Genomic DNA, 19,959 nt, shown 5'->3' with positions numbered 1-19,959 from the left:
TGGGACCGTAGTAAAGGGGGCCCTTCATGTTATATTTTTGGACTGGTGCCCTGAAGGTTCTAGTTGCGCCTCTGAGTGAGGAATATGGTAAAGGTGGCCATATACAGTAGAATTTCTCCACTCCCTCACTCCATTCTCCTATCAATGCAACAGCACAGATGGAGGCACCTGCAGCGCTGGCTACTGTATTCTGACAGCCGGCACCTGCGTCCATCAGAATACCTGAACAGTGCTTGCATCCGACTGGATGCAGATGTTGTTGGGTCAAGAAATTTCTGCAGACCACCTTCGATTGAAAGAATGACTTGTCGTGCTGGCTGGTGATAACCGGGCCACCTGCAGAACGAATTTCCACATTTGATCTGTATATGGCCAACTGAATTAATAGAGACTCTTCCTCTACCCTCTAGGGCTAACAAGCATTTAACGCATGCAGTGAGAACGGGGGGGTCAAGGGCAGCTGAAAAGGACAGCCATAGAATTTCAAGTAGATGTAAACTCCAGTTGGGTGGCATTTCAGTGCTGCTGATCTCTTCCAGTCTCTTTCAGCTCCTTTCTGGTGGTGGACCTTCCATGATGAACCTAGAGGAAAGAATTAACCTGGAATCACCCCATAGGCACACAAGGTTAGAGCACATATTCGCCAACAGACCATGGATCCTCAGATGTCGCCTCAAAACTTTCATTGCAGAAAGATTACATCACAAAGGACCAGGTGCAACATTTCGGTGCCACGCAGGACCCCTTCATCAGACATGCCTGACAAAGGGGTCTGAAATGTTGCACGATGCACCTATTCCTTGATGATGCGATCTTCCTGCAGTAAAAGTTTTGGACGACATCTGATGATCTATGGTGTTCTGGCGAATATGCCCATTAACCTTTGATGAGTCTAGTTTACAGCTGGTGACCACTGCAGCACCCGTTACTGACGAGCCCATATCCAGGAACATGTGCGATGGGACGTCATAGGGCACACAAGGGGCACATCCCATCTAGGCAAAGTCATAATCTAAAACCATGTTTTCCAGTAGAAGGTGATGATGTATTTTTAGGGTATGTTGTGTGGTTTGGACAGGAATGTGCACAGTTTTCTTTAACCCCCAGCTGAATTGTTGTGAACCTGAAGGCAGCTTAAGCTACAAAAGAGAGGCATGCCATGACCGTCCATGTACTTGTCTCCACAGCAGTTGAAGGAGCTTCCCCTACATTGCACCCCGGAGCAGGACAGTATCCTTAGCATGTCTGCCCGCAGCCTCCTACTGACCTGGAGGGACAATGAGGAACTGATCTTGCGGATTCCCACTCACGAGATCGCCGCTGCTTCCTATGTCAGAGACGACGCACTCCACCTCCTCGTCCTCAAAACAGGTGCTCATTTCTTGTATGTTGGAGGACGCTTATTTTCTGTTGAGGTCTTCCATCTTTAACAAAACCTGTCACTGACCCAAACCACTAGATCAGGGGTGTCCAAACTTTTTTCAAAGAGGGCCAGATTTGATGAAGTGAACTTGCGTGAGGGCCGACCATTTTGCCTGACGTTCTTTGAACCATTAAAACTTGGTCTAAGTGTGTTCGTCTGAGCACTAATACGCTGCCCAACAAGAGTTCTCCTGCCTTTGTGGCTGTGTGTGGTGAAGAAATGAGCTCGGGCGTGTTATTTGGATATACCATATTTATTGGCTTATAACACGCACCTTCACTTTAAGAGGGATGTTTCAGGAAAGGATCTTAAATTTTAAATAAAGAACTGTGAAGCAAAATAAGGGTCAGTGCCCATCAATGCAGCTTAATCAGTGCCCATCTGCAGCCTCACCATTGCCATGAATGCAGCATCCCCCGGTTGCCCTGAATGCTGCATCCCCCATTGTCCTGAATGCAGCACCCCCGTTGTCATGAATGCAGCACCCCCATTGTCCTGAATGAAGCACCCCCGTTGTCCTGAATGCAGCACCCCCGTTGTCATGAATGCAGCACCCCCGTTGTCATGAATGCAGCACCCCCGTTGTCATGAATGCAGCGCCCCCGTTGTCCTGAATGCCGCGCCCCCGTTGTCCTGAATGCCGCGCCCCCGTTGTCCTGAATGCTGCGCCCCCGTTGTCCTGAATGCTGCGCCCCCATTGTCATGAATGCAGCACCCCCGTTGTCCTGAATGCAGCAGCCCTGTTGTTATGAATGCAGCACCCCCATTGTCATGACGCTGCACTCCTGTTGTCATGAATGCAGCACCCCCATTGCCATACATGCAGCACCCCCATTGCCATACATGCAGCACCCCCATTGTCCTAAATGCAGCACCCACATTGACATAAATGCAGACTCACCATTGCCATGAGTGCAGCCTGATTCTTACCCATCTGCAGCCTCAGAGGGGACAGGGAGGGGAGCAGGATGAGCGCCAACAGACATACAGGAGAAATTCTTGTTTGTTCTGCAGCCTCTTTAATAGAAAGCCCCGCCTCCTATGATGGACAGAACAGTCGTCCAATGGCAGCGCAGGAGACAGAGCTTCCTCTTGCAGAGGCCACCGTGTAAACAGGAAATACTCCTCTATGTACGGCACTCGTCCCGCCCCCTCCCTGTCCCCTCCAAGGCAGCCGGCATGTATATCTTTTGTGGCCCCTGGTGCTCGGGGATTCGTTGGGGGCCAAAAAAGGTATACATGTCAAAATTACCAGACAGGTCGCCCGAAACCGGAATGCAGGCCGCGATTGGCCCACGGGCCGGACTTTTGACATGCCTGCACTAGATCAACGGGGGTTCCTACAATTGAATGTATATTTTATATCTGTTCTTTGAAGGTAAATTTGGTAGATTTAGGTCTTTTTTTACCTGTAACAAAAAAAGGGAGAGAATGTACATGGCAGTCGGCCATGCCTTAAAGCTAAAATTTAAAGTGGTTGTAAACCTCAGACATGAAATATGTACTTGTCTCAGTCCAGAACACTAAGTACCATTTCTGTCTGCTGCCTCATTCCTCTGCTATCAGCATGAATCACTTCCGACAAGGTTTTAAGAGAAAAATGTTACAGGAGGGAGTTCCAACACACAGCCTATAATTGACAGCTTCAGCTCTGTTCCTTTGTGCAGTGAGAAGGGGGGTGCCCCATGTCCCTTCCTTCCAATCAGCTTTCAGAGCTCTCCTCACTGAGCTCTGTAGAGTGTAACTTCAGCTCTCTGTCCTCTTCTTTCCGTCAGCTTGTGCAAGATTTATAAATTGTGAAGTTTGAATGACTGTAGAGAAAAGACTGCAGATAAACAGGTACAATTTATGTTGGGGGATTTGTTTAATCTCTGTGAGGCCAGTCACTTCACTGGGTATATGTAAGGGTTTACACCCACTTTAATCTGCTTATATTTTGCATTCCCTGATTTCTCGTCTTCTCACCTCACATTTTTTAATAAAGCCCTTCTGCTTTCATTACATACTCTTTGTTTTGACTGAGTAATGTCCTCCCTCTGTCTCTGTGCTTCTCTATGCATTGCAGGCAGATCATAAGAAAGTACAGGCCGGCAAGTCGAGAGCTTCTCCATAAAAAAATATTTATTTAAGCATTACAGCAATAACATCATCCAAAAATGCTGACGTGTTTCAGCCTTAGGCCTTCATCTAAAGCATTGCAGGCAGATCAAAGGGGCGGCACAGTGGTGTAGTGGTTAGAACTCTCACCTAGCAGTAAAAAGGGTAGCTGGTTCAAATCCCAACCACGACACTACCTGCCTGGAGTTTCTATGTTCTCCCTGTGCCTGCGTGGATTTCCTCCGGGTACTCCGGTTTCCTCCCACACTCCAAAGACATGCTGGTAGGTTATTTGGCTTCTGTCCAAAATTGTCCCTAGTATATGAATGGGGACCTTGAACTGTGGGCACCTTGAGGGTAGGGACCAATGTGAGTGTGCAATGTACAGGGATAGGGACAATTATAGACACTCACTCAGGTTGAACTGGATGGAACATGGTGGGAGGGGGCTGTACATAGCTTCCTGATATTATCACAGCCCTCTGCCTCAGAACTCCTCTCAGGAGCCCCCAGTCCTGATGCAAGCAGTGGGTCGGCTCTTGGGAGAAGTTATGCAGATGGCAAAAGTGGACTGTCTTAGGCAGGCCTTGGAAACACTCACACACGTTTTGTCTTCAGTTTTGGGCACCAGTTCTGCATAAGGATATCGGGGAACTGGAGAAAGTACAGAGAAGGGCAACCAAACTAATAAGAGGAAGGATTACAGGAACAGAATTTATTCTCTCTTGAGAAGAGGAGATTAAGGGGGGATATGATCAACATGTACAAATATATAAGCGGTCCATATAGTGAACTTGGTGTTGAGTTATTCTCTTTACGGTCAACACAGAGGACAAGGGGCCACTCTAAAGAGATTTCATCTCCAAATACGGAAAGGTTTCTTCACAGTAACAGCTGTGAAAATGTGGAATAGACTCCCCGCAGAGGTGGTTCTGGCCAGCTCAGTAGATTGCTTTAAGAAAGGCCTGGATTATTTCCTGAATGTACATAATATAACTGGGTACTGACATTTATAGGTAAAGTTGATCCGGGGAAAATCCAATTGCCTCTCGGGGGATCAGGAAATTTTTTTTTTCCCTGCTGTAGCAAATTGGATCATGCTCTGCTGGGGTTTTTTTTTTTTTGCCTTCCTCTGGATCATCTTTGGGTATAGAATTGGGTATATGGGATTGTATGAGAAGCTGTACTGTGAGAAGCTCACAGTGTGCAGTGACATCAGAGAAGGTCGTTTCAGTTCCAGAGAGGGGCCGGTACAACTGTGGAAGACTCAAGGGAAGGCCAGAGATCAGCTTTTTTTTTTTTTTTATCAGTGGAGTGGTGCGGGGGTTGACTTCTTCACCGTCCATAACCTAAGAAGATGGTCAGGCTGAGCTTGGCATTTCCGTAGAGCCATTGTTGTCACCGGCCTGAGTTGTCTTTATGTAGTAAGGGAAAGGAGAATGGAGAAGATGCTCTACTTCTCCAGTCCTGGTCTTCTTCTCTGTGTTGGCCATGTGAGCAAAACTGCCTTCATTCAGCCATCAAAGATGGCATTCATGAACGGCTGCCTGCACGGGTCCTTAGATGTCCTCCGTGTCCTGATGGCGTCTCGCTCCGCTATTCTCCTGTGCCCGTGAATCTTTTCTCAGACTAGTTCCTTCAGAACTTCTTTTTTAATCATCCTGAATGTTTTATTCCGGTAACCTGTTCTTGTGATTACTCTCGCTCTGAATCTTCGATTTTACCCGGGCTGACCCAGCCGCTGTCATGTAAACTAAAGCCGGGGCTGTTTGTTTTTTAATGAGGCATGTAACGACTTCATCGCCGTCTGCGAGATAGAGTTCGCTTTTCCCTGATGTTTGCAGACCTGGGTTTGTTTTTGGGTGGAGTATTCTTACATTTTGGCACATTTCTCTTTTTACACGCTTTGTGGTTTTTGCAAGCATTGTATAGCAAAAAAATAGAAGCTTCTGACATAGGCAGAAAAAAAACAGGGCAGGAGATTTTGAAAACAGAAATGGCTAAAGTGGATCTAAATATGATTATTCTTGTTAAAGTAGACCTAATTGGTCCTAAAAATGTCCCCTCCTCCGACCGCTATGCTGACTAACCTGTGTAAAAAATACAAAAAACAAAAGTGTATATACTTACCTATTTCATCATGTGATCCATCTCTCCTGTGTCAGTCAGCAGCAGCTGCAGGGGAGAGGAGTGCAAACCAAAACCAAGGAAAATTCCCAGCTCAACTTCCCAACCAGTCTGCTACCAACTGAAATTATCCTGTCTAAGCCCTTGTACACACGGTCAGACATTCCGACAACCAAATGCGTCAGATTTTGTCCGAAACTGTTGCATACACACGGTCGGACAAAGTTGTCGGAAAATGCGATCGTTCAGAACGTGATGACATTATTTCGTTACGACGGGAATACGTTGAATTAATGAAATACTTGTATAGCGCACAATGCGAACTGAATCGCCTCTAGGCTAGTAGCCAATAGCTTTGGTGTAGGAATTTGATCTGAGCATGCGTGGCACTTTGTCCGATCGGAATTCTCTACACATGATCGGACAAGGTCATGTTGTCGGAAAATTTTACCGACAAGTTGGAAAACTTGGTCCGTTGGATACTCCGACGGAGACCACACACAGTCGGATTATGCGACAAAACGGTCAGATCGGACACATTCCGTCGGAATCTCTGACCGTGTGTACAAGGGCTAACAGTTTGCATTAACTGCCGACCGCCGCACAACGATATATACGTCGGTACAATGGCAGCGGTGGGCAAATGGGCATGTCTGTACGTGCCCTTTAATTGGCGGGGCTAGCGGGCACGCGCCCGCCGCGTACAGCGTGACCGTGCCCGCGGGACCCGCGGACTCAGTGTCTGCCGGTCTCCGTGTCACGGAGCTGCAGAACGGGCAAGTGCCTATGTAAACAAGGCATTTCCTTGTTCTGCCTAGCAACATGACAGAGATCACTGCTCCCTGTCATCGGGAGCAGTGATCCCTGTCATGTGAGTGGAAGCCCACCCCCCCCCACAGTTAAAATCACTCCCTAGGACACACTTAACCCCTTGATCATCCCCTAGTGTTTAACCCCCTTCCCTGCCAGTGTCATTTACACAGTAATAAGTACATTTTTATAGCACTGATCGCTGTATAAATGACAATGGTCCCAAAATAGTGTCAAAAGTGTCTGATGTGTCCGCCATAATATCGCAGTTACGATAAAAAAAAATGCAGATTGCCGCCATTACTAATAAAAAAAAAAAATTAATAATAAAATGCCATAAAACTATCCCCTATTTTGTAGACGCTATAACTTTTGCGTAAAATATTTAATGTATGCTTATTGCGTTTTTTTGTTTTTTTTTTTAAACAAAAATATGTAGAAGAATACATATCGGCCTAAACTGAGGAAAAAAAATAGTTTTTTTTATATATTTTTGGGGGATATTTATTACAGCAAAAAGTAAAAAAAATAAAGTTTTTTTCAAAATTTACGCTCTTTTTTTTTTTTTGTTTACAGCGCAAAAAATAAAAAACGCAGAGGTAATCAAATACCACCAAAAGAAAGCTCTATTTGTGGGGGGAAAAAAAGACGTCAATTTTGTTTGGGTGCAACGTCGCACAACCGCGCAATTGTCAGTTAAAGCGACACAGGGCCAAATCGCAAAAAAGTGCTCTGGTCAGGAAGGGGATAAAATCTTCTGGGGCTGAAGCGGTTCAAAACGGGTTTAGTTTGCACACATTTGCAAATACATGCATAAGCTTCAGAGCCTCTCCAAGGCACCTCAATATATCTGCAGTCCTGTGTGAATTTATGAGAGCCTCCATGGTAAAGACACATGCATTCTAATAGATAGATAGAGGGCAGGTGAGCCTGGAGCCCACCCCTCCTTAAAGGCACAGGGGCGCACTGACCATCCAGCACAAAACGATGAGTGAGTGCCAAAAATGGCTATGCCATGGGAGCCTATGGCTGATGTCACCCTTACCAGGCATTCCCAGCCATTATCAAGCGCTCTCTCCTTCCCCCTGCAGCTGGCTGATACGGGGGATTACATGACCGGAGCGGGCTGGAAATAGGTAAGTATATACATCTTTTTTACACAGGTTAATCAGTATAAGTGGTAATAGGGTGGAGGGGGCAATTTTAAGACTAGTTAATTTGAGGCTTGAATTCTACTTTTAATATATGCATACTAAGTAATATACAAATGTATATATACAAAAACGTCCCGGATTCGCCGGGACCATCCCAGTATTTGATGCAAGTCCCGGCGAATCATCTCAATTCCTGAAGAGGAAAAATTGTTTAAATATATTTTTGAAGGAGTCCTTGTTCCTGGCCAGAATGCAAATAGCCCAGTCCTGGATTTAGGGGTGTCTCCCCCCTACTATTCAGCAATGGATTAGGGCCGTTAATGCTACGCCCCCCTACAATTAAAAGTATTCTATTCACACAGAGGCTGCTCGTCTAAATACAACAAAATATGGGATAGGTGGCTAGAAGACCCCTCTACCTGCACTCATGAGGCGTAACTTTTCTCTACTTGTCGGAACTTGATGTATCCCATGTTATATACTCTCACCCCTATTTTCAGCGTTTGCCCGTTGCCCCACATTTGGGTGTATCCAAATCCTTGCTGCACTGTGCAGGGCTGCTTACTGACCCCCCTACTGGGTATAATCAGTCATGTCCGATATGGCTATTGTATATCCTTGTTATATAGATCTTTTATGTTTCATACTCACTACAGTCATGTCAATGCTTTATTCTTTTGAATAGTGCCAGTTGCCCTTTGTATTTATTTGTACCTTCTTTTAATATACTCCATAAACTTTATTCTTGATTAAAAAAATGTCCCGGTGAATCAGAGCTGAGTCCCGGAGTGAAGGCCAGTGCCAGGAAACAAGTTTCTGCACTTGGTTTTAGTGACTTGTCTGGTGGTGGGGGGGGCACACTAGCATGGGCACTGGTTGCCTCTGCCCCCCAACTTGTGTGGGGTGTATGGGGTACCACACGCCGTGGCCCAGTCTCTGTATTGCAGCCAAGATCTCCCCATGCCGCAGGCTTCCGCCTCTCTCAAGAGTCTCCTTCATTTTCAAGTTTGAAAGTTGTGAGGTATGTAAATGTAACCATTCTACACAGGAGCGACTTCTCAGGCGACTTAGCCGCCTGACAAGTCGCGCTCCATTCTGTACTATGGAACCGTTCTAATAGGAGCGGCTCAAGTCACTCCATCTTAGAAAAAGGTTCCTGTACTATTTTTGGGGCGACTTCAGGCGACTTGCATTGACTTCTATACAGAAGTCGTTTTGCAAGTCACTGCTGAAGTCGTGTGCAGGTCGCGCTGCAAGTCGTGACGCCCCTGTGAACTGGTGTCTTGTCAAATAACGTCCTCCATTGGATAGTGTCCGCTGCGTACTGCGCATGTGCAGTACACAGCAACACAGATTCCGAAAATTGCCGAGGATGAACGGCGCCTGCGCACTGAGTCCAGGTTCTAGCCCCACTATCCAAGTGGACATAGAGTAGGAATAAAAAAGAGCCGAGCGCAGCGAGGCCGAGCCTGAAGCGTGGCGAGCGAAGCTCGCCCGCGAGGGGCCCTCTAAAATTCACAACTCTATGTCCGCTTGGATGGTGGGGCTACCACCTCCACTCACGGCGCAGGCGCCGTTCAGCTTTGGAGATTTTCCGAAGGTTCGTCTGCGCAGTACGGAGCGGACACTATTTGATGGCCGGACACTATACAGCAGAACACCGGCACTAAGTGTTTCCTCTTACCGGGATCACAGTACTCCCCCTGACACTCCCTTCACTTCCGGGATGGATCAGAACGATTCGCTAACCAATTAGGATCACTCTGGTCTATCCTGAAGGCACTGCTTAGAGAAGAGGGGCAGGGATTTTAAATCTCCAGACTGCTGGACTGGCTGCATGGACACCTACAAATTATCACCCATGGAAGTAAGTACAGCAGTGACTGGGGGGTGGGGAGGGTGTACGGTGTTCGTCTTTTCATTTTTTCTGTAAAAGTGAGCTAACACTTTAAAGAAAATAGAGGGACGGTGAGGACTTCATACGTTGGGCTGGGATGGGTGGGTGGAGTTGGGAACCAGAATTTCACAAAGGCAGACATAGGTGATTCAACCCTGTAGTAACGAAATAATAAAAAAAAACGATCAAAAACAGCGCATCAAAGGGACTAGTAGATTGATGTGAAAAAGACTTTAAAATGTCATTTATTAAATGTAAAAAATAAACACAGACATCTGATCCCTGCAGGATCTCAAACACATAAAAAACACCAATCATAAAACGGACAGATGTTTGATAATGAAAAGCTCCTCAGATCTCTCAATTATAACTTTGGAAAGGTCAAAACCAACGACCAATGTGCACAGCTTTCGAATGCCTAATGAATGCAATCAATCATCTGAAAGAACCCAAAAAGTCAGTGTAAACGAATGGAACAACGTTTCTAGGGACACTCACTTCATAGGTGTTCAATGGGCTGCAGAGCTGATGAGTCCAGTCTGATGACCGAGGGGGAGGTGTTTATTTCAGCTCCATCTGAAGCGTTCGGCTTGGAGGCAGAGGTGTAATGCTGCACGCTAGGTGGTAAGGATCAAGCTTAGTCACCAGATGATATCAGCTGTACACATAGGCAGCTTGGAGAACGCTGCACTGCCTGCAGTGCGGCTTGTCCGAGCGGCTGTGGATCACATGAGAGGCTTGTCACGTGGAAGGCTGTGAAGGGGAAGGTTGCTATGCCGACTCTCCTGCTTACATGTTTCGCGCTCCTGCGCTTTGTCAAAGCTGGAGCGGCATACAGCAACCAGAAAGATAAAGGCATCGGGTAGTGTGTAGGGGCGGGGACTGTCGAAGTCTCTCAGGTTAACCCCTAATGTGTCACTAAGCCTCCTGCAGTTAAAACCTTATTAGACCTTAAACCTTATCAATCCACATTTCCTATTAGATGTTTTCTAACAGTTCTTTCACTGACACAGACCCCTGTCTAATAAGGTTTTAACTGCAGGAGGCTTAGTGACACATTAGGGGTTAACCTGAGAGACTTCGACAGTCCCCGCCCCTACACACTACCCGATGCCTTTATCTTTCTGGTTGCTGTATGCCGCTCCAGCTTTGACAAAGCGCAGGAGCGCGAAACATGTAAGCAGGAGAGTCGGCATAGCAACCTTCCCCTTCACAGCCTTCCACGTGACAAGCCTCTCATGTGATCCACAGCCGCTCGGACAAGCCGCACTGCAGGCAGTGCAGCGTTCTCCAAGCTGCCTATGTGTACAGCTGATATCATCTGGTGACTAAGCTTGATCCTTACCACCTAGCGTGCAGCATTACACCTCTGCCTCCAAGCCGAACGCTTCAGATGGAGCTGAAATAAACACCTCCCCCTCGGTCATCAGACTGGACTCATCAGCTCTGCAGCCCATTGAACACCTATGAAGTGAGTGTCCCTAGAAACGTTGTTCCATTCGTTTACACTGACTTTTTGGGTTCTTTCAGATGATTGATTGCATTCATTAGGCATTCGAAAGCTGTGCACATTGGTCGTTGGTTTTGACCTTTCCAAAGTTATAATTGAGAGATCTGAGGAGCTTTTCATTATCAAACATCTGTCCGTTTTATGATTGGTGTTTTTTATGTGTTTGAGATCCTGCAGGGATCAGATGTCTGTGTTTATTTTTTACATTTAATAAATGACATTTTAAAGTCTTTTTCACATCAATCTACTAGTCCCTTTGATGCGCTGTTTTTGATCGTTTTTTCTGCTGCATCCATTTTTTACCAAGTCCATAATGGGTTAACAGCCGCACATTGAGACCATCTACAGGACATTTATTTAAATAAACAAACATCCCACGAGATAGTCAAACGCTCTTAAAGAGACCATTCATTTGTGCGCCAACTTTATCTTGTTTTGAGTAACGAAATAATACATACATGAACCGCAATATCACCAAGGTCTTGTAAAATAATGAATGCATCCTTTTTATTGCCAGTCCCTACCCCATTCCCTGGCTTCTCAGTGCCTGCTGGCTTCTTGGTGGGACTTATTGCTTTTGAAATTATAGATAGATTTGCGCACCCATTGGATAAAGGCTGAACCTGAAACTTTCTTATTGAAGCATTAATTCGATGGGGCTTCAATGCCAGGTTTTTTTGTAGTAGATTTCGTATCTGTTTGCTTATCATTGCTTTCTTTTTTTTTTCAGGTCTCGGATTGGACCCAGTGCCGGCAGCAGGTAGTCTGGAGAGAAAGCCACCAGCGGGCAAGGCTGACAGAGCTGGCTCCAAGCCTGTGGGAGGCGCCATGGAAAGGCGTCACACTATCTGCAGCTTGGACTGGAAAATGGCTCACAGGACTTCGGATGGGCGACCCAAAGGGGGAGGTAGCTTGGAAAGGCGAGGAGGAAAACAGGAGAGCGGAAGCTGGGAGAAGAGACAGGGAGGGAAGGCCTGCCCCAACTGGGAGAGGAGAATGACCTTCAGCGGCAGCTGGGAGAGGAGGCAGCCATGCGGGGGAAGCTGGGAAAAAAGACAACAGCCCTGCGGTGGCAGCTGGGAGAGGAGGCAGCCATGCGGAGGCAGCTGGGAAAAGCGACAGCCTCGTGGAGGAAGCTGGGAGAGGCGGCAGCCCTGTGGTGGCAGCTGGGAAAGGCGGCAGACGTGCGGTGGCAGCTGGGAGAGGAGGAACACAGGGCAGAACCCTTTAGATCCTAAGGAGCCATGTCCAGATGCCTACTGCAACTTAATCATCCTGGCAGTGGAGAACAGAGTGAGTTGTGGCTTGTACTTGTTACACCTAGACCAGTCTTTCCAAATCTTTGGCTAGCAGTGTACCGCCATCAAACTTTCCCAATCCGAGAAGCAGCTTCCCTGCCGCTTCTCCCACCCATGGTCTCTACTGTCTTCAGGCACTAAGCTGGTTCCTGCATCTGATACACTTCCAGGAGCGTCTGACTGTGTGGTTCCTTCTCCATCAGACACTTTCAGGAATGTTGGATTCCTGGCCCCACCTCTGCGCTCTGTGATTCCTCCTGTTGGCCACTAGATCACTACAGAACACACTAGAGATGTAGGGGCCAGTGGGAGAAATCACAGAATGCAGAATACACTATATTGTTAAAAGTATTGGGGCGCCTCCCTTTACACGCACATGAACTTTAATGGTGCCCCAGTCTTAGTCCGTAGGGTTCAGTATTGAGTTGGCCCAGCCTTTGCAGCTATAACAGCTTCAACTCTTCTGGGAAGGCCGTCCACAAGGTTTAGGAGTGTGTCTATGGGAGTGTTTGACCCTATGGACCTTGCTTAGTGCACTGGTGCGCAGTCATGCTGGAACAGGAAGGGGCCGTCCCCAAACTGTTCCCACAAAGTTGGGGGCATAAAATTGTCCAAAATGTCTTGGTATGCTGACATCTTAGGAGTTCTCTTCCCTTGAACTAAGGGTCCAAGTCTAACCCCTGAAAAACAACCCCACACCACAATCCCCCCTCCACCAAATGATTTGGACCAGTGCACAAAGCAAGCTCCATAAAGGCATGGATGAGTGAGTTTGGGGTGGAGGAACTTGACTGACCTGCCCAGAGTCCTGACCTCAACATGATAGAACACCTTTGGAATGAATTAGAGTGGAGACTGTGAGCCAGGCCTTCTTCTCCAGCATCAGGGTCTGACCTCACAAATGTGCTTCTGGAAAAATGGTCAAACATTCCCATAGACACACTCCTAAACCTTGTGGACAGCCTTCCCAGAAGAGCTGAAGCTGTTATAGCTACAAAGGGTGGGCCAACTCAATATTAAACCTTACGGACTAAGACTGGGACGCCATTAAAGGTCATGTGCGTGTAAAGGCAGGTGTCCCAATACTTTTGACAATATCGTGTATTTTTTTTTTTTAGCCAGGGTGGTGTTTGACCAAGCACAGATCCCAGATCAGTGGTGAAATAGGGAAGGATCAGGAAGGTGTGGAGTCAAGAAAATTCTATCAAGGCAGCATTGTATCCTATAGCACCATATAAAAAACAAAATCCCATTTTCTTTTTCTCTTCCTCTCTCTCTCCCCGCTGATCTCTTGAAATACAGAATCTCCACTTATTTGGGGATGAGAAAGAGAGTCTCTTTTGCTCTGGAGGAGATTTAATAAAACTGAAGGACATGGAATCTGGTGCAGCTGTGCATGATAACCAACCAACGTCTACCGTTAGCTGTTCAGTTAAGCTTTTACAATAAAACCTAGAAGCTGATTGGTAAGGATGAGCTCGGGCGTGTTCGCATATTCCACGTGAGACATTTTCCCGATGTGCGGCTGCAGAGATCGGGCAATGTCTCACTGCCTGTGATTAGCGCTGTGCAGTGCCGACTTCCTGGCGGGCTCTGCACGTGGAGCATGCGAACACGCCCAAGCTCATCCTTACTGATTGGTTAAAGCGGGAGTCCGCCGTTTTTTTTTTTTTTTTTAAAGGCCAGCAGCTACAAATACTGCAGCTGCTGACTTTTAAAATAATGACACTTACCCGCCCAGCGCGCCCGTGATGTCGGCACCCGAAGCCGATCTCTCGATCGTCTCTCGGGTGCTGCCGCCGCCATCCTGGATATAGGAATCAGGAAGTGGAGCCTTGCAGCTTAATTTCCCAGTTCCCTACTGCGCATGCGCAAGTCGCGCTGCGCAATAAGGATGGTCCCCGCTGTCTCTGGGATCCGTGTGTTTCCCAGCAGGCAGCGGGGGACCTTCGGAAAGGGGCGTAGATTCTGCTTGAAGGGGCGTAGCTTCTGCAGAATCTACGCCGGAAGTGGGTACAGATACCTGTACTGTACAGGTACCTGCACCCCCCTCCCCCCTGAAAGGTGCCAATTGTGGCGCCGGAGGGGGGGAGGGTTCCAATGAGCGGAAGCTCCACTTTAGGGTGGACCTCCGCTTTAAATTGCACAGCTGCACCAGATTGTGTGTGCACCGATTTTAGTAAATCTATCCCTCTGTGTCTATCTTTCTTGCTCTATTTCCCTCTCTCTCTTCCTGGACTTTTTAAGTGTCAGTAATGTGTGCTCTGGGTGACTCAAATAGTATTAGGAGGGCAGCATGCCCAGAACCATGAACTATTTGAGAGTAGAATTTTTATTACCTATATCAATAATTCCTAGTAGGACTTTAGTAGTCCCATGCCCGAGCCGTTTCTGGCAGAATATAGGCAGGCTCCACCCAGAATGAAAAAATGATTTCTTCAGCTGTACTATAAAGCTTCATTCACACGGCTGTAAAAAAAAACAAAAAAAAAACGTATATATTCTTTTTTTTTTTTTTTTTTATTACGGATCTGAATGCAGCTTCATTGCTTTCAATAGAGCCATTCACACAGGTGTGCAAACAAAAAAATGAGCTGCTTTCAGATCCGTAACCCAGAACCGAAAAATCTGCGTCTAAAGCCTCGTACACGCGCTTCGATTTTTGGGCGACCGAACGTCCGTTTTTGTGGCACGCTAGCCTCATGTCGAAAAGTGAAGAGGTTACTCACAGATTCATACGACCGAATACAACGTCAGAAGTGACGTGATGTGTTCAGTAGTTCTGTACAATGCTGTGAAAAAGTATTTGCCCCCTTTCTGATTTTATATATTTTTTTGCATATTTCTCACACTTAAATTACTCAGATCATCAAAAAAAATTTAATTTTACACAAAGATAACCCGAGTAAATACAAAATGCAGTTTTTAAATGATGGTTTCATTCATTAAGGCAAAAAAATCTATCCAAACCTGCCTGACTTTATGTGAAAAAGTAATTGCCCCCCTAAACCTAATAACTGGTTGTGCCACCCTTGGCGGCAACAACTGCAATCAAGTGTTTGTGATAACTGGCAATGAGTCCTTCACATTGCTGTGGAGCAAGTTTGGCCCACTCTTCTCTGCAGAATTGTTTTATTTCAGCCACATTGGAGGGTTTTCCAGCATGGACGGCCTGTTTAACGGCTTGCTGACCGGCCCCTGTACTTACACGTTGGCAGAATGGCACGGGCGGGCAAAGTAACGTACCCGTTAAAAGCACCCCGCTAGCGGCCGAATTACCACTGACACCCCCAAAGCAGCCTTAGCCCTTGTACACACGGTCGGACATTCTGACAACCAAATCCGTTTGGATTTTGTCCGAAACTGTTGCATACACACGGTCGGACAAAGTTGTCGGAAAATCCGATCTTTCAGAACGTGATGACGTTATTTCATTACAATGGGACTACGTTCAGGCTAGTAGCCAATAGCTTTGGTGTAGGAATTTGATCTGAGCATGCGTGGCACTTTGTCCGTCGGAGTAGGCTACACATGATCGGAGTATGTTCGATCGGAGCATTTTGTCGGAAAATTTTACGGACAAGTTGGAAAACAGTCCAATGTAGACCACACACAGTCGGATTATCCCACAAAACGGTCCAATAGGACACATTCCGTCAGAATCTCCGACCGTGTGTACAAGGGCTAAGTGATCTTTACGCAGGAGCGTTTCTCTTTTCCCATCAGTAAAATGCCCCGTACACACGGTCGGACTTTTCAACGACAAAATCCTTCGGATTTTGGGCCAAACTTGTCTTGCATACACACGGTCGCACAAAGTTGTCGGAAAAGCCAATCGTTCTGAATGCGGTGACGTAGAACGCATACGACGGGACTATAAACGGACCAGTAGCCAATAGCTTTCGTCTCGGAATTTATTCAGAGCATGTGTGGCACTTTGTCCGTCGGAATTATCTACACACGATCGGAAATTTAAACGATCGAATTTTGTTGTTGGAAAATTTTTAGATCCAGCTCTCAAACTTTGTGTGTCGGGAAATTTCGACGGAAAAAGTCCACACACGATCGGATTTTCCGACAAGACGATCCGATCGCACATTTTCCCCGTCGGAAAGTCCGACCGCGTGTACGGGGCATACGTTTTTACGGCTCTGTGAACGGGGCCTGAGAAGGATGACCCACCTAGGAGAAAGGTGCCTATTGACACGAGAGAGTCCTTTGGCCAACGGAGTCCTAAACATGAGCGGCGACTTGTAAACGCATGGCCCATGAAGGGGGAGACATACTGGAAACACCCGCAGTGGCATCTTATCGGGGGGGATTATTAGCAAGGGGGAATGCAAATGATAGCAAATGCATTCAAATATGAGATTATAAGACATTTTTTAATATGAGTAACGAATAACCAGCCAGCCAATGACTTTTCAGTTTTCACATAAAATGAGTGCACGGTAGACTTGGCCTCTGCACGCAGCATCACGTATGGAATGAACCTGTCAGTGTTTAATGACGTTGTTTGGAAGGTAAAAACGTCACCCGTTTTCTGTATCTTCTCAGGACGCTGCGGAAGAATCCTGCGCTCTCATCTGCCAAGTTTTCCAAATCATCTACGGAGACCAGAGCATAGAATGCGTAGACCGGGCCGGGTACCACTATACATCACCGCCAGAGAGACCTTGGCTGTCACGCTGTAAGATTACACGTGTGTGCGTGTATGTGGGGGAGTGGGGGGGGGGCTATTTTATGATTTGTAATACAGAACACATTGTCAACTCTTGTTATAGAGGGGATCTGCCCCAAGTGATCCTAGAGGCGATTCAGTTCGCATTGTGCGCTATACAAGTATTTCATTCATTCATTCATTCATTCATTCATTCAGCAATAGATAAAGTAGAATGTTTTGGATATCAATGTCTGGACTCATTTTGCTGCGTAACACTAAATTCATTCAGAACTAATGGGTAGAGATAGAGAGAGGGGATTATAACCGAGCCAAAAAAATGTAGTTTTTACAAAAAATGCATAAAAAAATTATTTTATTTTAAACAAAGTTGGAAAAACATGACCCTGAATTACATATACATACATGTGTACGTGAACAAAAACAACACAGACAAAAATATATTAAGAACCTGCCATAAGGCCGGTATAGGTTACAGGTAATCAATTCCTACATGTTTCGCCAAGGCATTGGCTTCCTCAGGGGAAAAAAAATGATTAAACCTGTGCATAAATATGGACTCAAAAAAAAAAAGAAAAAAACATAAAGTGTGTATTCTATTAAGAATACAAAACAATCGTTTATATTTATTTTATATTTGATAATTGAATGCGTGACATGGTTATACACACAGTTTCCAGTTCTCGGAGGGAAGAACAGACAGAACGTCTGTTCATACAGATCTCCCCTGCACAGTCCCCTCCTCCCTTCAGTTAGAATCACTCCTTAGGACACACTTAACCCCTTCACTGCCCCCTAGTGGTTAACCCCTTCACTGCCAGTGACATTTTCACAGTAATCAATGCAATTTTCTAGCACTGATCGCTGTAAAAAATGGCAATGGTCCCAAAAATGTGTAAAAAAACTTTTCTTGCAAAAAAAAATAAAAATTTCCTATCTGCCATAATGTCGCAGTCCCTATAAAAATCGCAGATCGGCGCCATTACTAGTAAAAAAAAAAAAAAAAAAATGAATAATAAAAAAGCCATAAACTATCCCTATTTTGTAGATGCTATAACTTTTGCACAAATCAATCAATATACGCTTATTGCGATTTTTTTTTTTTTTTTTTTTTTTTTACCAAAAATATGTAGAATACATATCGGCCTAAACTGAGGAAAAAAATGTTTTATATATTTTTGGGATATTTATTATAGCAAAAAGTAAAAATGATTGCAGAGGTGATTAAATACCACCAAAAGAAAGCTCTATTTGTGGGGAAAAAAAAGACGTGAATTTTGTTTGGGAGCCATGTCGCGCAACCGCGCAATTGTCAGTTAAAGCGACGCAGTGCCGAATCGCAAAAAGGCTCTGGTCAGGGGGGTCAAATCTTCCGGGGCTGAAGCAGTTAAACTGTGAAGGGTGGGCGCGAGCCCACTCACACCCCTGTAGTGGATGATCTAAGTCTGAAAAAGAGGGCCGCACACCGCTGGCATCCACAAGAAACTTTATTGGAGACTGAACAGGGTTCTGCCATGGTGTTCTGTCTGAGCAGACTCCAATAAAGGGTCATGTGGTTGATACCAGTGGTGGGTGACCCTCCTTTTCACCTGGCATAGAGCTGTAATGTTCTCCTATTAGCCGCTTCCGAACATTTACCCTGGCGGGATGGCCCGACCGCTCGATACAATGTACCTGTACGTCGTTTCCTCTTCGGGGGTCTCGGGCATGCGCCAGCTCCCACTGTGATTGGACCCGCCGATCGTTCACAGGGGAGGTAGAACAGCAGTCTGCCTATGTAAACAAGGGAGACCGGCGTTCTGTCAGAGAGGAAGAGAGAGATCTTGTGTCCCTGCTAATCAGGAACACGGATCTCTTTCTCTTCCTCCAGTTAAGCCATCCCCAGGAGCAAAATTAACCCTTTGATTGACCCTGATATTAACCCCTTCCCTGCCAGTGTCATTAGTACAGTGAAAGTGCTTTTTTTTTTTTTTTAAGCACTGGTCCCCAAAAAGTGGCCGATCTGTCTGCCGCAATGTCGCAGTCCTGCTAAAAATCGCTGCTTGCCGCCATTACTAGTAAAAATAAAAAATGCCCCAAAAAAAATCCCTTAGTTTATAGACGCTATAACTTTTGTGCTAACCAATCACTATACGCTTATTGGGATTTTTTTTTTACCAAAAACATGTAGCAGAATACATATTGGCCTAAATTGATGAAGAAATTTGACTTTTTTAAAAAAAATTTTTAGATATGTTTTATAGCAGACAATAAAAAATATTGTTTTTTTTTTTTTTTTACAAAATTGTCACTTTTTTTTTGTTGATCGCACAAAAAAAAATCGCAGAGGTGATCAAATACCACAACAAGAAAGCTCTATTTGTGGGGGAAAAAAAGGACATGAATTTTGTTTGGGTACAACATTGCACGACCGCGCATTTGTCAGTTAAAGCGACGCAGTGCTGTATCTCATAAAATGGCCTGGTCATTAAGGGGGTAAATCCTTCAGGAGCTGAAGTGGTTAATTATAAGCTGATGTCCAGAGCACCCTATCCCCCTTACTGTCAGAAGTCAAGATACCTCCACCCTTCTTTACATTACAATGCACCCTCGCTTACCTTGTGCTGCTGCTGGGAAACAAAAAGTGATGGGTCTGGAGGAGGACCAAAAGAGGGCCGATGTCAGCTCCTGGAGCTCGCTGAATGCTGGGACGAGGGAAGGTGGAGACAAGAGGGTGCTGCAGCTGCACAGAGGAGGAGTTGTGCCCTCCTCTCTGCAGCCAACTGCTGAGACAGGGAGGGGAAGAGACGAGCCTCTCCGTGTCTGCACGGGGAAGTGCAGGATCTGGCGGAGGAGTTCTGTCCTCCTCTCTTCTGCCGACTAATGAGACAAGGTAGGAGCAGAGACGAGGAGGGTACCGCAGCTGCAGGAGAGGTGCAAGGGCCACATGAAATGGCCTTGTGGGGGCTGGATTCGGCCCTGT

At 46.1% G+C, this 19,959-nt stretch overlaps 1 protein-coding gene across 2 annotated transcripts in view; it reads left to right on the top strand.

Annotated features, from left to right (window-relative positions):
- Positions 1–19,959, top strand: part of CCM2L (CCM2 like scaffold protein) — a 42,262-nt gene that overhangs the window by 8,875 nt on the left and 13,428 nt on the right. The window contains exons 4-6 of one of the 2 annotated variants that reach the window (XM_077460457.1): positions 1,191–1,371; positions 11,749–12,311; positions 16,874–17,006. In XM_077460457.1, the coding sequence (XP_077316583.1) occupies positions 1,191–1,371; positions 11,749–12,311; positions 16,874–17,006 (877 nt within the window). Of the gene's footprint in view, positions 1–1,187; positions 1,372–11,748; positions 12,312–16,873; positions 17,007–19,959 lie in introns of both variants that reach the window. The other variant, XM_077460456.1, reaches the window with a different exon arrangement.

The sequence above is a fragment of the Lithobates pipiens genome, unplaced genomic scaffold (genome assembly GCF_037356315.1).
Source record: "Lithobates pipiens isolate NorthernLeopardFrog02 unplaced genomic scaffold, aLitPip1_a1.2 Scaffold_28, whole genome shotgun sequence".
Classification (NCBI taxonomy): Eukaryota; Metazoa; Chordata; class Amphibia; order Anura; family Ranidae; genus Lithobates; species Lithobates pipiens.
This window is presented reverse-complemented; position numbering and strand designations above follow the sequence as displayed.